General features: G+C 43.9%; 1 protein-coding gene across 2 annotated transcripts in view; it reads left to right on the top strand.

The window, feature by feature from the left end:
- Window positions 1-464: 464 nt before the first annotated feature.
- The window catches only part of TSC22D2 (TSC22 domain family member 2), a 47,542-nt gene continuing 26,313 nt past the window's right edge, over window positions 465-21,693 (top strand). For both annotated transcript variants that reach the window (XM_020781878.3, XM_020781877.3), the window contains exon 1: window positions 465-3,560. In XM_020781878.3, coding sequence (XP_020637537.2) covers window positions 1,603-3,560 — 1,958 coding nt within the window. In that variant the 5' untranslated portion in view covers window positions 465-1,602. The remainder of the gene's footprint in view (window positions 3,561-21,693) is intronic.

The following is a 21,693-nucleotide window of genomic DNA, read 5'->3' as shown; positions in this document are numbered from 1 at the left end:
ACGACCCCGGCAGGGACACGTAGTCCTTCTGTGAATACAAAGGTATGGCGGGAGGAGAGACGGTCTCCCGCCTTGACCGGGTGTCGAACGCCGTCTATGGGGAAAAGAAAAAAAAAGGCTCGCCAAAATGGAGTAAAACGAGGAGCAAGTACGAAGCTGTCACCTCATCCCTTGCCCCTTCCCCGCACTGCTAGAAGATACCAAGACACCGGTGCTGAGGAGGAGGGGGTGGCACGGAGCGAGTGGAACATTCCAAACGGTTAAAATGACGTTCGGGGAGGAGGGCTTTCCCTATTCGCGAGGCCGCGCCTCTTCTCTCCTCGCCTCCCCCACCCGCCTCCGTTCTCTGGATAGAGAAGCGGCGCAAAATTTCTCGGCTTCGGAGACAAGGGCCGGACCTGAGGGGCGTGACGTCAGCGCGCCTCGGCGTGGGGGGCGGGGCCAGCGGCGGCTGCCGCAGTAGCAGCCGCGGCAGGAGCTTAGTTGCAGTTCCCAGGGTGCCTCGCGGCTCCATTTGAGCCCCATCTTGGGCGAGGGGGCTGAGCAGTTTGAATTTCAGCTCCTTCGGCAGCGCTTGAGAGCGAAGCGCGTACGGAGTACAAAAAGAGAGAGCGAGAGGGAGAGGGCGAGACGGGCCCAGCCCAACCCCAACCCCACCGCACTCTGCTTTGCCTCGCTCGGCTGAGGAGGGGAGCGCGAGTCCGGCCGCAGACAGAGCGCGAGACAGGCGACTCCGGGAGGGAGGCCCGCCCGCCTGCCTGAGGGGGCCGCAGTGGAGCCCGGCTCGTTCTTCCGTCCACCCCACCCCCGCGCGCTTTCCCCTCCGCCTAAGAAGATGCGTCTGGTGCTGATCTCCAGGTAGAGAGCGGAGGCAGGGCGGCCTGCGCCTCCGTCGGAATTGCCGATTGCGGCCGCTGCCGCCGCCGCCACCGCCCCTCTTCGGAACCTGACGGACGGACTGGACTCGCGGCCTTGGGCCCGCCTTGGGGACCCCCCTCCCCCTGGTCCCGCCGGAAGCTTAGCGGAAAAGCGCCTGGACCGAGAGCGTCACCCCGGCCTCGCGAGCCTGTGAAGGACTGTGGAAGGAGCCGGGGCTGCAGAAGGCGACCGCGGGACAGACAACTCCACGGAGAGGAGGAGGTGGTGGCGGCTGCCGCCTCCGCCGCGTTGCTGGTGCGGTTGCCCGCTTGCCCGTCCGGCGGCCCTCAGTTCGGCTGAGAGGAGGGAAGAGGAGGAGGAGCCGGGCCGCCGCCCCCTTTTTGCCTCTCGCTCTCTTTCGCTCCTCTCCAGCCCTGGGCCTGGTGGCCGCCCGCTGAGCCGGGAGTGCGTCGTCGTGAGGCCGGAGGAATGTGCGATACGGCCGGCGTCTGCGCCGTAGACAGAACGTGATCCTCCCCCCGCTCCGCCGAGGGCTCGTCTGGCCGGCGCGGACTTTCCCCCCCCCCCCTTCCTTCGCCGACTCCGCGTAGTTTTTCGCCGACTCCAACGAGGGCAGGTGGGCGGAACCCCCAAACCACCTTCTTCCTCCGGCTTCTTCCAGCACGCACTCTCTCCCTCCCCTCGTCGTCCTCCTCCTTTCGGGGGGAAGAAGAAAAAAGCACCATGTCCAAGATGCCGGCCAAGAAGAAGAGCTGTTTCCAAATCACGAGCGTGACGACGGCCCAGGTGGCCAGCAGCATAACCGAGGACACGGAGAGCCTGGACGATCCGGATGAATCCCGCACCGAGGACGTGTCCTCCGAGATCTTCGACGTATCCCGCGCCACCGACTATGGCCACGAAGACGTCTGCGAGCGGAGCTCCTCCGAGGAGACTCTCAACAACGTGGGCGACGCCGAGACTCCCGGGACGGTCTCTCCCAACCTGGCCCTGGATGGGCAAGTCGCTGCTGCTGCCGCCGCCGCCGCCGCCGTGGCCTCGGGAGGAATACAACCGCCGCCTTCGCCTGCTGTGCCTGCCGCCAATGGAGGAGCGGTTCCCAGGAGTACCGCCATGCCCGCAGCGGCTGCCACCCCAGTTTCCTCGGTGGCGGCAGGAGGCAGCAGTGCGCAGGCAGCTGCTGGCCCTGGAGCTGTGCCGCTAACGGCTGCCGCTGCCTGCAGTTCCCGCTTCAGGGTGATCAAGCTGGATCACGGTACTGGGGAGCCCTACCGACGGGGGCGATGGACGTGTATGGAATACTACGATCGGGACACGGATGGTGGGGCCGTTTTAGCCAGGACTGGGGATTGCATTAGACACAACAGTACTTTTGAACAGGCTGTTCAAGATAGGGATAGTGGTTTGGGTGCTACTGGCAGCTCCTTGATAGTCTCAGGTGTGGCAACTTCAGTGCATGGCCCCGACTCCCTTGCTGACAGCTCACTTGCTGCTATGTCGCAGCTACTCCAGCCAGAGAAAATAAACCAGCCTTCTCCACAGCAACCTAATTTTGTCATTGGGCAGCAGCCCATAGGTGGGGCTGTGCCTCACAGTAGTGCTCAGCCCGTCTATTCAGGGGCTACAGCAGCAAGCCAGCAAATGATGGGGCCTCTGCTGCAGACCCAGCCACAGGTAAATGTGCAGAGCACGGGACAAGCTGGACCCAATGGGAAAAGCATGCCACCTTCGAATGTAGCAATACCCCAGACGAGTTTGCCCATGCCACAACAGCAGGTACAACAAGCGAATGTACCAGGCACTCAGACTCAGCAGTTTGCTTATTCTCAATCACAGATTCCACCAGTGCATCTGGTGCAGGCCCCAGCTCCTGGCCAGCCAGAATTCATTCAGCATATGTCAGTAATGCAGTCTCAAGGAGCTCAACAAGCTGCTTCAGGCACTGTCCCAAGCACTGGAACTTCCAGTCTTCCAGCAGCACAAGTAGCTGGACAGAATCCCTCACCTATAGTACCAGCGATGGGAGTTTCTTCACAGGCTGGTGAAACAGTAGGACAGGGATCCGGACTAATGCAAAGTGGCTTGACAACTCCAATTCAGACTGTCATTCCTCAGCCAGGAGGTGTGGTGCAGCAAGGCATTGGACATGCAGGGATTGTGCAACAGAAATCCATGACTCAGCAGCAGATGGGTGGAAGCAGTCAAGCGGCTGGTGCTCCTCACAGTATAGTTTCTGGAGTTCAGAATGTGCCTGCAGCTGTACCTGGTACTAGCGTGCCTAGTGCATCTACAACAACTTGTGTTACTATGCCAAATGCGCCTGTTACTTTAGTCCAGTCCCAAATGACCAGCCATACGTCTGTCAGTAGGAGTTCCAGTGTTGTCCAGCAGCACATTGGCCTTCCTCTAATGCAAGGCACAACCAATATACCTACAAATCTGCCACAATCTAATATTGGACAATTTCAGACTCAGTCTTTAGGCCAGATTGATGATACTAGAAGAAAATCTGAACCCCTACCTCAACCACCACTTTCTCTTGTTGCTGAAAATAAACTTGTGAAGCCACCTATTCCAGACACTTTAACAAACCCTCTTAGCTTACCTGCAACTACTCCCATGAACAGTCTTGCCAGCTCTGTCTTTGGCATATCTATTCCTGTTGATGGTGATGAAGACAGGTATTTATCCTTTATACATACGTACATATATATGTTTATTGTGCAGGCACTTAATTGCAGAATTATTCTGCCAGCAATTGTTTCATCAAGTTTAAATACAGTACATCTTCATGTTTGTTCTAAGGGCAGTTCCTTATAATATGTGACAGAGGAGATGCATATTTGGTTCACAGGTAAACTACTTGTGTAGCAAAAATGTGTTTAAATTTTCATAAGAAAGAACATAAGGAAATAATGTGAATGCTAAGCTGTGTACTAAAAAGGAAAGCATGTTTCCTGCAGTATTGAAGACCAGATATACTAATCCTTCAGTGTGTTAAATGCATGTTATGGTTAAAAGAAAAGGAAGGCTTTTGTTTTCTTTTATTTTAAGTATAAAGTGAATTCTTACAGCTATGCATTTGCTTGAATTTAATCTGTTGAGCTGGATGCCAAGCTTACTACTTACCAAACTTGTGTATGTGTTATTCTTTTGAGTCCATCTTTTTTTAATTCAAACATACACAGTAGTAGTGGTTATCGAAAGAAAACAAGATGCTGCCTGAGAAAATGCATGTATATTTAGTGGATTTCAGTAGTGTGTTTCTGGATTTACTTTCTGTGTTAGCATTGCAAATGATTTCAAAGTGGGGAAAACTAAGGAGTCTAAGTAAACATGGCTTCTTTTTGCTTTTATAGAAGAGAATTGCTTTATCATTTTTAGAGATATGTTTATTTCATAAGGAAAACAAAATATTGAAAAGTCAGTGAATAAGAACTATTTTAGGGAGGCGTGTTCAGGGGCAGTTAGAATGGAATTCATTTAGACTCGCTTCCTCTTATTGCTTAAGATTGCAAGTTTGGCTTGCTTAAAGCCAAAAGAATTGGATTATAAATGTGTTCTGTTAATTACTTGAAGTGAAATGGATATTGTCTTTATGGAAAGTCTTGTGGATGAAACACTGTTGGGTGACCTCTATATAGTTTCTTTGGAGAAAGTACCAAATTTGGAAATGCAATGTTCTCAAATCCTGTAAAACTTCAAAAGGCTTTAAGAAACAGATTCACCAAGAAGTCAGTAATAAGCTTTTAAACTATAAAAGAAAACATATGTTTATACAATGGGAAGTAGAAAGAGATAAGCAGAATAGTAGCAAAGGAAAAAACTGGGAAGTTCGTTTTGCTAACTGCTCTATGGTGTAGTTCTGTAAGACTTAGAGATATAGGAGTAGAAATACTTGGTCATCAAAGGTTGAACCCCCGTACTCATGTCCCTGGGAGTAAGCACCATTGAACTCTGGAAGACAAAATACAAAGAAACTTTGCCTAAAAAGTACTAATTTTCTTAACACATCTTTCAAACAGAATAAAATTCTGCCAGAAGCGTCAGAAAATTTTCTTGCATTTGAATTTGTAAGTACTGTATCGAATAAGAATTCTCTAGGTGAAATAGTAATCTAATATAGGTGTCAGTTGTAATTGTCAGGAAATCTACTTATGATTAAATACAGAATAAAATAGGGTTTTGTAGCTTTCCATTGCAGCAACTGATATAGTATTGACAGTTGGGTATTACATTTAGCTCAATGTTCCTATGGTATATCACAGATTAATACACCAATAATGCAAATATGCATTTCATTTTGTCTTATTTATTATGCAATTTTGTTTTAAGTTTTGGATATAGAAATACATCTAGCAGCATAATATTGACACAAACAGTTTCTTAAGTGGCTGTGCTACATAGTAATGGAGGTATCTCATACTGCTGCACAAACCTAAACATATTTACTTGGAAATATGTCCCACTGAGCTTGTACTCCATAGTAAGGCTGCTCAGGATTACAGCCTCAGTTTTTCAAGTGGTAATGCTAGTTATCTGCTGTTTGCATGTTACTTTAATAATGGAAAAACATTTGTAATATTTGTTTGAAACGGAACTTCTTTTTTGACCTTTCTTCTTCTTCTTCACTGAATTGTTTTGTGATTGTGTCACATATAACTCCTTGGCCTGCTAAGAGGGCTTCTTAAAGCTAAACTTGTGCATCTCTGTGTTGCTGTACACGTGAGATGTGTGTGGCCATTTCAGACAGTGTCTGTGAAATACTGTTATCTTACTGCAAGCCTCTTCCCAGCACTGACAGCACGGTAAGAGTGCATTCACATGAACATCCTGCTGGAACATTCCTTTTTTCCTTCACCCTCCCTCCCTCCCCCCACTGAGAGAGCTTCCACAGTGATAGAAGATTGACTGACTTGTATTCTGGCTGCTTCCCTGCATTCTGAAAAGGGAGGTAAAAGTGCATAGGAAGAGTAGTATTGGGAGAAGATTTTTGTTTGTTTGTTTGTTTTGCAAAATATAATGAAAGGGAATACTTCGATTGAAAAGTTCCTGTTTGCATTGGTGGGAATTAAGCAGCCTAAGCCATATTAAGCAGTGTTAGATTAAGCTTCCATGAGGATTTTGTCAGCATGGAATGTACAGGAGAAATGTATCTCATTGTATGGCCACTTCCACTGATTTTATTCTGCTTGTGTTAAATGGCTATCATTTCAATTCATTTCTACAAGGCATAGTTTGGGCAGCTTGTGACCCTCCAGATGTTCCTGGTCTGCAACTCCCATTACAACCAGCATCAGTGATTGTGATAGTGAGTTGCTGTCTAATAACAACTGGATGGTTTCTAATTGGCCAGCTCTGGCATAAAATGTGCTGTGTAGAATGCAGTGACAGTATGGAACAGTGGCTTATAGTGGTAGAAATAATACTTTTAAAACATCTGGGCTGTTAATATTATAACCAGAACAAATAACCAAAATTAAGCATATTATCTACTGGGTAACATATTAATGGAATATAACTTTGGCTAGTTTATGTAATATACAGTAATAAAGTTTGTCAATTTCAGGTGACAAAATAGCTTTACACTTACGTTTAATAACTTAACCTTTCACAAATTTAGCTGTCAAAAGTGAGATTACATATCCTTTAGTTTTGTTAAATCCTAACATCTGCTGGCTTCTGAAAACAAAACCAGCTGATGTCTATACATTTGGCTCCTGAAAAATATGTTGCTGCTCTTGAAAGGGTAAATCATTGGGAAAGCTTGTTTAAACCTCCTACATGTTTGGCAGATATTTGGTGCAAATATTACCAGGCTGGCTAGAAAAGGCATAGATAGCTGACCAGTATGAACTGTGCAGGCTGTTGTCCAGAACTTGGATGAATAGCTGCAATTGTGAGCATTCATCAGCAGCCGCTAGATTGTTGAAAACCTGATTGTAAGGATTTCTTCATAGAGTATGTCTGTGTTCATTTAAAAAGCTTATTTGTATAGTGCCCTAATTGTTTCTGATAAAGGATTATAATGGAACAAAGGCTTGCATTAGCACTAACATTGATAAGCATCCCTTAATTCATTGCTAAAAATGTGTAGTATATGTTCTATTTGAAGAAAAAGAAAATAAAGGGATTATGCAGGTTAAAAAACAGATATTATTCAGATTCTGCAGTTACTACCATGTTTCTCCAAAAAAAAGACAGGGTCTTATATTAATTTTTGCTCCAAAAAAGCATCAGGGCTTATTTTCAGGGGTTTTTTTTCCATGTACAACCATCTACATTGATTCAAATACAGTCGTGTCATCTTCTGATTGCTGAACAATGGAGGGGGTGGGGTTTCACTTAACTGGTTTATATTTGGGGTAGGTTTTATTTTCGGGGAAACAGGGTAGTTTGTTTGTTTGTTTTAAACTGCATTGTGGGTTGTTGTTCCTGAGCATGCTCACAAAAATTGCAGACCTGCATCTAAAATGGGGAGTGGTCATATTGAAATGACTTGTGAGTGTAGATCAGAAACAACTGCAAGCAGGAGCCTTTTGTAGGCCTGAAGTGTTCCTATTAGGTTAAAGTGATGCTTCATTCCTCTTACTGCTTCTGTTAAAGATGTATCAGATTTCTTTGTCTAAGGGGGAAGTTTTATTTTCAGGTTGTTAGAGTGACCTAATCTTGTGTAGTTCTAATGCACACACATTGCCTTTTATTTTAAGAATATCTGATAACATTTAGTTTTAGTGCTATAACTATGTAGCTGTTTTCTCCCAGCCATTGATCATAACTAGTGATTAAATATCGAACAGTAATTTCCACAGGTTTTATTTTAAAAATAGGTACTTCTGAAAGTCACAGATATTGTATTTCAGTTGATCAGCTTACCTGCCTTTCGTACAGAAAGAATCTCTGGAGCCAGAATACATAATTTAAATAAAGGAAGATGTATATATCTGACACTGAACTCTCGTACACTGTGAAAGACCAAGAACATGTTTGGAACACTGTTGTGGGGAGCATGGGTCAGGTCATGCTGTTGCCCACTTGCACTCCAGGGAGGTTTCTCTTGCAATTGCATATTGTAGTTAGTAGTGGTGGTCCAAACCATTAAAAAAACTTCATTGCAGAGAAAGTGCTTTTGAGGCATTTTAGATGCCTCAGGACTCTGGAAAATTTATTTGGAATTTCACTGATCATGATCATAATCATCCCTAGCTAAATGTGTGGAGTAATTTGTTTCTAGAAGAAAATAGCATTATCTTCCTTCTTCACAGTGGATATTTTGGAGTGGTTCTGTAGTGTTGAAATGGGATGCTTCAGTGATCATCAAGCCCTAGAGGAGCAAAACTAGGTATTTGGGCAAATTCTCTTTTGTTTAGACCCTCTAGCTCCTCCCCTGTGCTGGAAAAACATGGCCAGAAATGCATTTTTCTATTCTTAAACATTTCCAGGATCAGCAGTTTTAAAGTACACTTGCCCCCATCTACAAAAATGAACATGAAAGTGGATGTTCACCAACTTCCTATTGTGATTCTCATTTTTAGAAGTAGTTTGGCCTGTTGTGCTTCTGTCCAAAAATTGCCCAGTTTTGTAGAAAGGACTTCCAAAGACAGGCTTTGTTATTTACAGTGGCTTATCAAGTGGCTGTGGTATAGAATGCGATCCCTCACTGTGCCTCTTTGACAGGATCTGGTCTTGATGATCCATAAGGTCCTTCCAGCTCTGCTGTTCTTAGACGATTAAGATTAGGAATTAGATTCTTTGTACCTGCCAGAATGAAAGCAATTGGATTTTATGGGCAAAAACAATGTAATATGTGAAAGGCATGGCAGGGCACAAATAAATGTTTGTAGAAATTAGAAAATCAGATGAATAACCAGAGGAGGAAATGAAACAGTATCAACAACAGAAAGTAAATAAATTGATCTGTTTTGGGATCTTGTTCTTTATGGTTGTTAGCAGGGAAAATCCAAAGCCCAGATTTTGCTGAACAAATGTTTTGTGGGTGGGTTGAGCTTCTGTGCCTTGGCAAGCATGCTGTTTGTATGATCTGCGTCCTTATGACTGTTGGGTGAATCAATCAAAACACTAGGTACTGCTGCTGGGTGCTTAAAATTCTTTAGTCAGGATGGCTAGAAGATGTTAAGCCTTCTCTTTGGGAGAAAATCTCTCTAAAAACCTTGTGCGCAGACCTATCATGTTGTGACTTTATGTCAAAAAGATGGGTCTGCAATAAAACTTTGCAGTATATCATCCTTTCTGAACAATGTTCTTCAGTGCTCCAGACAAACATGGTATCACCAAGAACGTTATGAGCTGGAAACGTCTCTTCTCTCCCAGTCCCTTTTTTCTGAGTTTCTTTTCCAGATAGCATTCCACATTGTGTGGTTACCAAGCATACTCAGTGTTCATCGAGCTGTGTTTAGGGTTGTGTGATTCACCCTTTAGTGTTTTCAAATATTCTGCCTTTTTTTTTTACTGGGCTTTTCTTTGGGGGGGAGTATCCCTGATTTGGCCCCAGTTCTGTTGATTAGGGATGGAATTTTTGAATGTTCAGATCTTCTGGACAACAAATAATTCTCCATTCTCTGGGAGTTCTGCTGATCTTACTGGCACCCTATAAACACCTGGATGTCAAGCATCTGGAAGGAAAGTGGAGTTTTGAAGTTTAGCTAGGCCAAGCGCCACACAAGCTTTCTGCTCAGAAAGAAAGTTTCAAGTTAACACTGGCATAGGAACAGGAAGCTTAGACAGAGCTTAATCTAGGTAAGCTTCAAAGCCTTATAATTTAGGCCTTTTTCCCCCAGATACCTCCCATTCGTGTATTGGTAAGGTGCCTCTAAGGCAAAAAGAATTCTCAGAATGGAAGAATTATGATATTTGTACTCAGGAAAATTTGAAATTACCATCTTTATCATTGACACTCATCTGATTAATTCAGTTTTAGAAAAATGGCTTCCCTCCCCCCTTAGCTGAGAATAATTGTCGAAGTAAAGCAATAGTATATGATTATTTTATTTTATTTTATTTTGTTTAGATACTTTTTAAAAACCTGATCCAGGGTGGATAAAAATCAATCATGATTTCAGTTATGATTTCAGTTTTAAAAATCAATTTTTAAAATTTAAATAATCAGAAAATAATTAAAATTATGATTTAAATCAAATCCACCCTGACTGGATCCATCCTGAGGTTTCAAGTTGAACAACGTAACTGTTATTGAAAGAATCAGGACAGAGGTTTACTGCCTGTCATACTTCTTTTCATATCTAGTTGTCGTCACCAAAAATCAACTCAAATAAAGAAGATTCAGGGCTGGGCATTACAGGAAAGGAAATACACTGCAGCCATTAGACACAGGTGTCATGTCATCCCTTTCAGTTAGAAACAAAGGACTTGGTTCTCATATGGAGTTACTTTCTTAATTGTTAACCTAGTCCAAAACGAATTATCAACTCATTTGGATTGTCAAAAGTTCAAACAGGTCCTTGAATCCTATACATGAAACTTGCAATTATATAGATAGCATGTGAAGAAGCATAATAATTTATTGAGAATCTTTTGTATTGATCTTTCTAAATCAGCAGTTTGCCTGTTTATTTATCTTCACTTTTTAGGAAGGTCACAGCTGTGATAGTAATAGTAATGTATGACAATAAACAATACTTTGAAAAGCAGGGGAGAAATAAAAGTAAGTTTGTTGCAAAAATCCAGCCAAGTCATTCTGCTGATAGAAGCTGTTCCTTCAGTGGAACAGGGAAAGGGTGATGTCTTCTGCTCCTGCAGCCCCTCCCTCAAAATACTGTATGCTCCTGAAGCTAGGAAAATGTTCATAGCAGACCTCAGATCACACAAAGGAACAGAGCTTAATACTAGTGGTACTATAGAAGCTAATCAATTGCTCTAATAAGTTTGAATTGAGAACATGCAACTTAGTGCAGTAACACCATCTTCTACTGATGATATATAGTCGGGACATTAATGCTTAAGGTTTCATCCTCTTGATAAATGTCAAGTAGGAATTCAGAACTAAAAACGAGATCCAGGGACAAAATACATAAAGCTTTCTCATTTTAAATAAAGATGCAGTATACTGAAACATTAGCTTTCTATGAAAAAAAACTGTTTCTCATTAATCCAGAATTTTCTTTTGTAAAGTTAAATGGTCTTTTCATCTGGCAGTTTTGGTTATTTCCCAGTTTTCAGATGTGGTATTGTTATGTGTTATCAATTCACCTCTGACCTATGGCAGCCTTATGAATGAGCTGTCTCCAAAATGTCCTGTCCTCAACAGCCTGGCTCAGCTCTTGCAAACTCAACCCTGTGGCTTCCTTTAGGGAGGCAATCCATCCTGTATTTGTTCTTTCTCTTTTCCTGTTGCCCAGCATTGTCTTTTCCAGAGAATTCTGCTTTGTAATGATGTGTTCAAGGTAGAATAGCCTCAGTTTCAACATAGCATATCTTGATTTCAGTAAGGCCTTTGACAAATTTCCCCATTATATTCTTGCAAGGAAACTAGTAAAATGTCGGCTAGACAGTACTACTGTTTGGTGGATTGGTTGAATGACTGAACCCAAAGGGTGCTCATCAGTGGCTTCTCTTCATCCTGGAGAGAGGTAACTAGTGGGGTGCCTCGGGGTTCTGTTCTGGGCCCTGTGCTATTCAACATCTTTATCAATGACTTGGATGAAGGAATAGAGAGTATGCTGATTAAATTGGCAGATAATACCAAATTGGGAGGGATTGCTAATTCCCCAGAGGACAGGATTAAAATTCAAAATGACCTTGACAGATTAGAGTCCTGGGCCAAAACTAACAAAATGGATTTCAACAGGGAGAAATGTAAGGTCCTTTACCTAGGCAGAAAAATGAACTGCACAGATATAGGATGGAAGACACCTGGCTAGACAACAGTACCTGTGAAAGGAATCTAGGAGTCTTAGACCACAAACTGAACATGAGTCAGCAGTGTGATGTGACTGCCAAGAAAGCCAATACAATTCTTGGTTGCATCAATAGGAGTTAGATTAGGCATCCTTTAGTCTCAAGAGACTATGGTAACGTGCTCTGAATAGAAGATTTGGAACAGCATCTAGTGTGGCTGAGTAGGCCAATTCAAGAGTGACAATTCCTTCCACACTGAAGACAAATACAGTCTGTCCCCTGTCCAGCTCCCTGATTTTGCTGCTTTCGGGACTGCCTCTTTGCCTCAGCCTGCTGGATAAGGGTCTCTTCAAATTGGGAGAGGCCGTGAAGCACTGCCTGCCTCCAGGCTGAACGGTCAGATGTCAGGGTTTCCCATTTGTTGCGATCCATTCCTAAGGCCTTCAGATCCTGCTTGCAGATATCCTTGTATAGCAGCTGTGGTCTCCCTCTGGGGCAATTTCCATGCACTAATTCTCCATACAGGAGATCTTTTGGAATCTCAATAGGAGTATAGTGTCTAGATCAAGGGAAGTGACACTACCACTCTATTTTGCTTTGGTCAGACCTCACCTGGAATATTGCGTCCAGTTCTGGGCACCTCAGTTCAAGAAGGATGTTGACAACCTGGAACATGTCCAGAGGAGGGCAACCGAAATGGTCAAAGGTCTGAAAGCCATGTCCTGTGAGGAGCGGCTTAGGGAGCTGGGAATGTTTAGCCTTACAAAATAAGGTTAAGAGAGGACATGATAGCCATGTTTAAATATTTGAAGGAACGTCATGTCGAGGAGGGGACAGGTTTGTTTTCCACTCTCCAGACACTAGGGCAAGGAGCAGTGGTTTCAAACTACGTACAGGAAAAGAAATTCCACCTGAATCTCAGGAAGAACTTCCTGACAGTCAGAGCTGGTCCCCAGTGGAATATGCTGCCTGGGGGTGTGGTGGAATCTCCTTCTTTGGAGGTTTTTAAGCAGAGGCTGGATGGCCATCTGTCGGGAGTGCTTTGATGGAATTCCTACTTGGCAGGGGTTTGGATTCGATGGCCCCTGTGGTCTCTTTCAACGCTGTGATTCTATGATTTTTGCCTCCAGAGATAGTTAAGGATTGATTTCATCTAGGACTCACTTGTTTATCTTTCTGGCAGTCTAGGATATCCACAAAGCTCACCTTCAGCACCACATTTCAAATGATTTTCCCCCTGTTAGCTCTCTTAACTATCCAGGTTTCACACACCTATATGGTGGTTGGAAATACAGGAGTCTGGATGATGATGATCTTGGGTGATATATCCTTACACTTGATGATCTTTTCTAGTTCCTTCATTGCTGTTCTTCTGAGACTTAGTCTTCTGATTTCTTGGCTGAAGTGCCCATTTGGATTGATGATTGAACCAATGTATACCCTTAGCCAGATGGGTGGTTTGTTTAATTGATTAATGTCAATGTTGAAGTTGTAGCATTCTTCTGTAGTCATGATTTTTGTCATAATGTTCAACGGCAGTTTTGTTTTGCCACTTTCTTTCACTTTCACTAAAAGTGTTTCAAGTCATTGCTGCTTTCTGCCAGTAAAGTGATGTTGTTTGCATATCTTAAATAATTGCTACTTCTACCACTAATTTTCACTCCATCTGAATATATTGCAACTTTCCATATGATAGGATAAAGGGATAAAATGCACCCTTGTCTGACACCATTGCCTATAGAAAACCATTCTGTGTCTCCATATTCTGACTTACAGTAACTTCTTGTCCACAATACAAGTTATGCATCAGGACAATCATGTGGAGAGGCACCCTCATTTCTTTCATAACAACCTGTAGTTTCTCATGAACTGCACTGTCAAAGGCATTGCTGTAGTCTATAAAGCAGGGGTCCCCAACCCCCGGTCCGCGGCCCGGTGCCGGGCCCCGAGGAGCCATCAGCTGGGCCACGGGGACACAGTGGCAGCCATGACAAAAAAATGGCGGGAAGGCCATTTGAATTTCCCCAGCTCCTGCCTTCCACCACTGGGTCCATCTGTGGTGCTGGCTTTCCAGGCGGGCTCCGGGAGGCAGAGCCTGGCTGGAACGCCAGCAGCGTGGACAGACCATGCGGGAGGGGGGAATGTAAGGACCCACCAGCTATAAGCCAGGCTCCTCGCTGAGCCTTCCAGGTGCCCCACATTTTTGTCTCTTTGGGGGTTGGGGTGTGTTCCTTGGGGTTGTGCCTTCTAAAATGCCACCTGGGGAAGCGAGCCTTCCTCCAGGGAGCCACATCGGCCTCCTTCGGCACGCTCAAAACGGGGCGGGGAAGCGAAGGAGAGAAGTCTGGCCACACTTTGGGGCCGAACCTGCGTGCGTGTGTGTGTCAGGGTGGGTGCTCGGGCGCCGCCGCTCCCTGCCCCGGACCCACCAACTCATAAGCCAGGCTCCTCGCTGAGCTTTCCAGGTGCCCCACGTTTTTGTCTCTTTGGGGGTTGGGGTGTGTTCCTTGGGGTTGCGCCTTCTAAAATGCCACCTGGGGGAAGCAAGCTTTCCCCCAGGGAGCCACGTTGGCCTCCTTCGGCACGCTCAAAACGGGGCGGGGAGGCGAAGGAGAGAAGTCTGGCCACACTTTGGGGGCGAACCCGCGTGCGTGTATGTGTCAGGGCGGGCGCTCAGGCGCTTCCACTTCCTGTCCCGGACTCACCGGCTCATAAGCCAGGCTCCTCGCCGTGCCTTCCAGGTGCCCCACGTTTTTCTCTTTGGAGGTTGGGGTGTATTCCTTGGGGTTGCGCCTGAGGTCCCGACTAACCCACCTGCACCCCTCCTTCTAAAACGGCACCTGGGGGAGCAAGCTTTCCCCCAGGGAGCGATGTCGGCCTCCTTCGGCGTGCTCAAAATGGGGTGGGGAGGCGAAGAAGTCTGGCCACACTTTGGGGATGAACCCGTGTGCGTGTGTGTCAGGGCAGGCGCTCGGGCCCCGCCGCTCCCTGCCCTGGACCCACCGGCTCATAATCCAGAGTAACGCTGCCTCTTCCCCCTCCCCCCCGGTCCCTTTCAAAGGTGTATGTCCCTTCTTAAAAGCAGGCTGCAAACCGGAGGCTCTTCCTCCTCTGCCCCTGGAGGCAGAGCCTGGCTAGGAGGCCATTTGAATTTCCCCGGCTCCTGCCTCCAGCCGCAGTGTCCGTCCGCGCTGCTCTCTTTCCAGGGGCTTTCCAGGCGGGCTCCGGGAGGCAGAGGGACAGGATAGGGATGCTGCCCGTCTTCGCTCTCCTGCCCCCTCCTCCAAAGGAGGAGGTCCCGGTAAAGTCCAGGCGCTGGGTCTGTCTGCGCTTCTGGCTTTCTAAGGGCTTCCCAGGAGGGCTCCAAGAGGATTAGATTTAAATTTTCATTTCACGCAGAGGGTGGGGAGGAGCGCACGGGGGGTGCACGTGTGTGAGTGGGCAGGGGCTTCTGTGCACGCATGAAGTGGTGGGGAATGCGCGCGCAGCTATGGCGCGCGCGTGCTCCCCAAACACTTTGTGCGAGCACCGGAGAGCACGAGCGCGAGGGGCCACCCCAGCTCCCTTAGAGGCTCCACCGGTCCGCATGACAAAAAACGTTGAGGACCACTGCTATAAAGCATAGACTGATCCTCTGAAATTCTTTGGTGTGCTCCAGTAGCCAGCAGATATTTGTGTAATATTATCTCAAGTGCCTCTTCCTTTTTGGAATCCACCTTGAATTTCAGGCATTGCTCGCTCTATGTAAGCTAAAAGCCTTTGTTGTAACACCTTATGCATCACTTGCTTGCATTGTAAATTAAAGCAATGGTCCTATAGTTACTGTGCTCCTTGTTGTCTCCTTTCTTGGGAATTGGACTGCATATTGAATGTTTCCAGTCTGTAGGTCATTGTTTTGTTTTCCATATTTGTCGATACAGTGGGGTCTCGACTTACGAACTTAATCCGTATTGGAAGGTCGTTCGTAGGTCGAAAAGTTCGTAGGTCGAATCTGCATTTCCCATAGGAATGCATTGAAAACCATTTAATCTGTATCTGCTCCTTTCTGTCCATAGAAACTAATGGGAAGCTGCTATTCCGCCTTCTGCCACTAGAGGGGGATATTTTTCTTTTTTCCCCTTAGGTTCAGGAAATGAGGAGGAAGGCAGGGAACAGTTTGCAAAGCACTTTAGAAATCTTTTTTTTCCAACCAAGCCAATTTTAAATCATGTTTTAAAGCATGTTGTGCTGATTTTTTCAGCACAAAGACACACAGCCAGGCTTTTTAGGTGATGAGCAAGCCTCCCCAAGCCTCTTCAGAGCCAGCCGATCAGCTGATAGGCGGGGAGAGGAGGGTGCAGGAGGGGGGGAAGCACAAAATGGCTGCCAGACTCCCTTCTGGGTGTCGGCTTTTATCTGTTTCCTGCTCTTTTTCCTGCTGTTTTGGGGCTACCAAGGCCTGGTAAGTGACTTTCTTTTATTTATTTTTACGTTTCTGACCCTTTTCCCCCCTCCAGAAGCCTCTAAGGGGAGGGAGAGGGCACTTTCCCCCCTGTTCGTAACTCGAGGGAAGTTCGTATGTCGAGTCCTTATTTCCCCTATAGGGCGGGTTCGTAAGTTGAATTGTTCGCAAGTAGGGTCGTTCATAAGTCGAGCCCCCACTGTATAGTCTTGCTAGGATTTAGTCCTTGTGGCTTGTAAAAATTCTATCAGTATTCCATCTACCCCTGGTGATTTATTTTCATCTTAGATCTTTCAGAGCTTTCACTTCACCTTCTGGAGCTGTGTGTTCCTTGTCAAAGGATTCCTTTGCAAAGGAGCCTGTCATCCTTTTATCTATTCTGTATAGGTCTTCAGGATACTGTTTCCACCATCTCTTTATTTCTCCTGATGAGATAGTGTGCTTCCCTGTTGGTCATTCACCATTCTTAATCTAGGCTTAAATTTCCCTTTGATTCCTTCAATCTTCTGGAAGAGATCTCTTGTTTTTCCGTATTGTTTTTTTCTATTTCTTTGCACTGTAGTTGTTGTAGCACTTCTCTTTGTCTCCATGTGACAACTGAAAACTGCTTTCAGGTTTCTTACCCTATTTCTATTACCTTTTGCTGTTCTTAATGGAATTACTTTTATGGGGATATCCCCTTCCCCAAATTGAGAAACTATGCCTCTGAACATCTGGCATCTTGAGTTATGCTTCCCCTAGAACAATAGAGTATTAAACTAGCTGGAAAATACATTGCTCTTCCTGATTACATTGCCCAGGGTTGAAGGAAATGAGACATGGGCAGAACATGAACCATCTACCCACAATTAACAGACAGGCTGCATCAAGGAAAAGGTTAGAGTCTGACTTAAGTTTAAAAAAACTGCTTTCAGTTTCCCATTGCTTTCAGTAGAAACTAAGTGCTGTTAAATTAGTTTGGCTTCAGTCCATAGAATTCACAGATTAGTCACAGTGGAAAAAAGTGGTAAAGTAATGTTTAAGAGATCATATGCATATCTGAAGTAACTCAGTGCATTGGCCTTACATTGAAATTCCTGTGATTGTAGACTCTGTCAAGTTACTATTATCCAAACATATTGGGATCTGCTTGGAATTAAAATACACCTTGCATCTGAAGGAAGTTAATTTTAGTTGATTTTGAACATCATTCAAAACTCCGTTCCAGGTTTTTAAATAAGAAATGTCCTTTTGCTCTTTCATATACCAAAACTTTTCAGAGATAAAGTTTATAAAGTGAGGAGGATAATAATATCAGCCGTGCTAGACATAATTAAGATGTCTGAGGGCTTAAAGGGCTAAACAAATGTATGACATTTTGGTTGTAATACAGAGCCAATTGCAGTATTTTCATTTATGGGCAAAGATGTTCCATACTGGAAATTACTCTTGTCTACTAATTGAATGTAAACCTAATATTGTTCTAATGTCAGAAAAAAACATTAGAAGTGGTTGAAAATCTGGCTCTGTGTTGCCCCATAGTGAGTTTTATGGAAATGTAGGTTGACTTTGATTTGCTGTAGAATTTATAATCTCTTTGGAGGTTCAAAGTACAAGATATTCAGCGTGTTTAGTCGTTTAGTCGTGTCCGACTCTTCGTGACCCCATGGACCAGAGCACGCCAGGCCCTCCTGTCTTCTACTGCCTCCCGGAGTTGTGTCAGGTTCATGTTGGTTGCTTCGCAGACACTGTCCAGCCATCTCATCCTCGGTCGTCCCCTTCTCCTCTTGCCATCACACCTTCCTAACATCAAGGTTTTTTCCAAAGATATTCAGCAGTCTGTTTTAAATAACCTGCTTTCGGCCAAGACTTCAACTTTATGCTTTATATATTTGAAGATAAACAGGTTTAGATCAAGCATTAGTCATGTATTTAGCAGACCCGATGTATTGAATTGTGGCTTAAATCTGGATCTTACCCTAAATTTTAAAATTAAAGGGGGCTGTTTATATACTATCAATAAAACAGCAAAAATATCAAAATGTTTTCCCTGGTCTAAAAAACATATGAAAGCTTTTTGGTCCTATCCCACTTCCTAGAAGCAATCCCAACAATTTATTCTAGTAATAATATTTTCAATGTCATATCGTATGCTGTCAAGTCAGAACCAACTTACAGTGACCCTAAAAGAGTTTTCAAACTGATATTTTACCATTTTCACACCCCATTGATCCTCAGTGGCTGAAATGGCATTTGAACAGTCTTGAATCATAGTCTGTCACTATCCACTACACCCTAGGTTCTTAACCTGCAGTCAGCAGGCCCTCAGGGGGCTGCAGTGCCCTTATTGGGGGCACACACAAAGGCTTGAAGAAATGTTATGATCTTTTGCATTTAGAAAGAAAGAAAGAACAAGTTTTTAATTTCTCTTGCTTGTTTATGTAAAACTTGGCTTTTCTAACCTACCGCTTCCATCGTCATCGTCATCATCACCATTTAAAATGTGTATGGAATAATTCCAATAAAAATATTATAATATGAGTGTGTGCATTAACAGATTAATTTATTTCTCCCTTCTCTAAATTTGAAGATCCTTCATGAGAAATTTTAAATATTTGATGCACTTTAAGGTTTTAAATCTTGAGCTAAGTCTTGGTGGTCTGCAACAGCAAAAGATTTATGAAGGGGTCTGTGGTAAAGAAAAGATTAAGAACCACTGCACTACACCACACTTAGGTATCCCAGTATATTCAGTAGGTGTTAGCAAATGCTCTGTCATACAGATTTTTGTTATACTTTGTGTTCAGTGTTGTACTGAAATGACAGTATGAAAACAGTATGTCAAAATCAATTTTAAACCCAAAGATAGTTACAATAAAGGTGAACCACAAAATATTTCAAAGTTGTCAAAGTTACAGATAGGAAAAATTTTCAGTACTTTTTGGCCACTACTAATCAGCTTGGTTAGCTGATTTATTTCTTTGTATTTAAAACTAGTACTCTGCTGCTGAACTTTTTGGATGCTTTTATTGCACAAAAAAGAGAACTAAATGGGTCTTAAGCTCTTGAGAAAAACCATCAAATATAGTCTACCGTATTTTTTGCTCCATAAGACGCACCGGACCTTAAGACACGCTTAATTTTTAGAGGAGGAAAACAGGGAAAATATATTCTGAACCAAATAGTGTAATAAAATATTTAATAAACTGTAACAGAATAACATTTAAACCATGTAAAGTGAACAGCAGTCAACAGTGGCATTAAGAACCATTACCACTGTCATTAACAAATGAAGAGACTTAAAGCTTTGTGTACTCTAGTTTATGTACCATAAATTTGTGTACCATAAATTTAATTCAAGTACATATAGACCATTATCAGCCAGTGATAAGACCTATACCACGCTACCTATATTTTACATTTCTTTTCATCCACCTCCTCCCCATGCTTATAGAAATGTCTCAATGACAGATGAGATTGTTGTGCAACTCTACCCATCTACAGCTCAAGCCTATATTAAGTTAGAAATGGTTTGTCTGATCTGGCACTGCATTGAGAGGTCCCTTTTAGTTGTGTGGAGGATAAATAGTGGAATTAAACTATTTAACAGCTGGTTTCCTTATTTACTTTAGGTTATGCAAAAGAATAGCAACACAAAGCTTAACCCATTCACCAGCAGTAGCACATGCACAGCATAAGACCAAATCTCGGGTTTCTGACATAATTGAATATTTATAGCATGCAAGGCACAACACCCATGAACAATGTTCTTGACAAGCCAAAAAAACTGAATACAAACTATAGTAGCTGAAATCAGGAAGCAGGTACTGTAATCCAGTTAGAAGTCAGGAGGCACAGTTAGTTTCCTTGCTGCAACACCCTTTGGAAATACATTCTCTATTAGATGCCCAGAACTAGTTGAAAAGTTTGCAAGTCGAATCCAAATTTCTCATAAGAATGCATTGAAAATTAATTAATGCATTCTTATGGGGGGGAAAAGGTCAGAAACTTTTTAAAAAATTAAAAGAAAGTCACTTACCAGGTACTGTAGACTGAGCCGAGCTCTTCACAGTGCCTTGGTAGACACCAGAACAGTAAAAAAAAAAGAAAAAAGAAAAAAAAAGCCCCAAACAGCTAAAAGGCAGCCGGCAGCCATTTTGTGCTCTTCTCCACTCCTGCCCCCTCCCCTCTCCCCACCTAACAGCTGATCAGCGCTGGTCTGAAATGCTTCCCAGGCAAGCAGGTTTCAACTCAAACGGAGCACCTTTTCACCCAAGCACGAGCACCTTTTCACCCAAGCACGGTTTAACCCAAAACAAGCAGCTTTTAAAGAAAAACAAGCAGATTTTTAAGGCAAGCATGAACGTTTCTACACAAGCAGTTTTCAACTCAAACGAAGCACCTTTTCACCCAAGCAGGGTTTAACCCAAAACAAACAGCTTTTAAACTAAATTTTATATTTTAAAATGACAATACCAGGCAGCCCCAGAACTCTCTCTCCCAGCTCTCTAACTGCTTGTACTAGCAAGGAAGCAGACAAGCAGCCTCTCCACTAACTGAAAGTTTGAATTTCCCCGCTTTCCCTGCCTTCCCCGCATATTAGGTATGCTAATATCTGTGCACTGGAGGATTGTGGGAGGAACATTCCAGCCCCTGATGGGGGTCCTGTGGGGCACCCCAAAACACTGAGTAGGTCTCTTGGCCTCTTTCAGGACTGGGGCTGTGCAGCCCTGCTCTGATCAGGAGGTGCAGCCGGGGTGTCACCATGCCTTTTGGGAGATAGGGCACAGAAAGGGGAAGAATTTTCAGGGGCCATTCTAATTCATAACTGGCAGGGGAGATACCATTATTGTAAAAGTGTTTTCCCAGGGTAAGGCTCATCTATTGCACTTTGGGTGTGCTGTCCCCTGTGATTTCACAAGAATGATTTTACTAGCAGCAGCAATTCTAAGAATTAAAGACTTTCCTATGACAGACAAGTGAGCCTCAGAATCTTCTGGAGGGGGTGGAATCAGAATTTTTTAATTGTGACTGATGACACCATCAGCCTTGCATGGTATAATTCCTGCTTCTGGATTTCAGCTAGTAAATCAGCAAACCTTGCCAACATTTCTGTTCTTTCTTTCTTTCTTTCTTTCTTTCTTTCTTTCTTTCTTTCTTTCTTTCTTTCTTTATTTATTTATTTATTTATTTATTTATTTATTTATTTACAGTGGTGCCTCGCTTAGCGATTGCTTCGTTTAACGATGTAATTGCTTAACGATTAGTTTTCTGGAGCGATCTTGCACTCCGTTTAACGATGTTTCCTATGGGCGATTTTCGCATAGCGATGTTTGGGACCTTGCTTTGCATAGCAATGACAGTTTGGGTCCCCCTGTTTCGCTTAACGATGGTTTTGACAGCCTCATGTTGGCTGTCTTTTAAATGTTTAAAAATGTTTTTAAAAGGTTTAGAATGCTTGAAATCATAAGTGCACTTAATAAACCCTTTGTTAAACTAATTCGACTTTGTTCTGACTC

Source organism: Pogona vitticeps, chromosome 3 (genome assembly GCF_051106095.1).
Source record: "Pogona vitticeps strain Pit_001003342236 chromosome 3, PviZW2.1, whole genome shotgun sequence".
NCBI classification, from domain to species: domain Eukaryota; kingdom Metazoa; phylum Chordata; class Lepidosauria; order Squamata; family Agamidae; genus Pogona; species Pogona vitticeps.
This window is presented reverse-complemented; position numbering and strand designations above follow the sequence as displayed.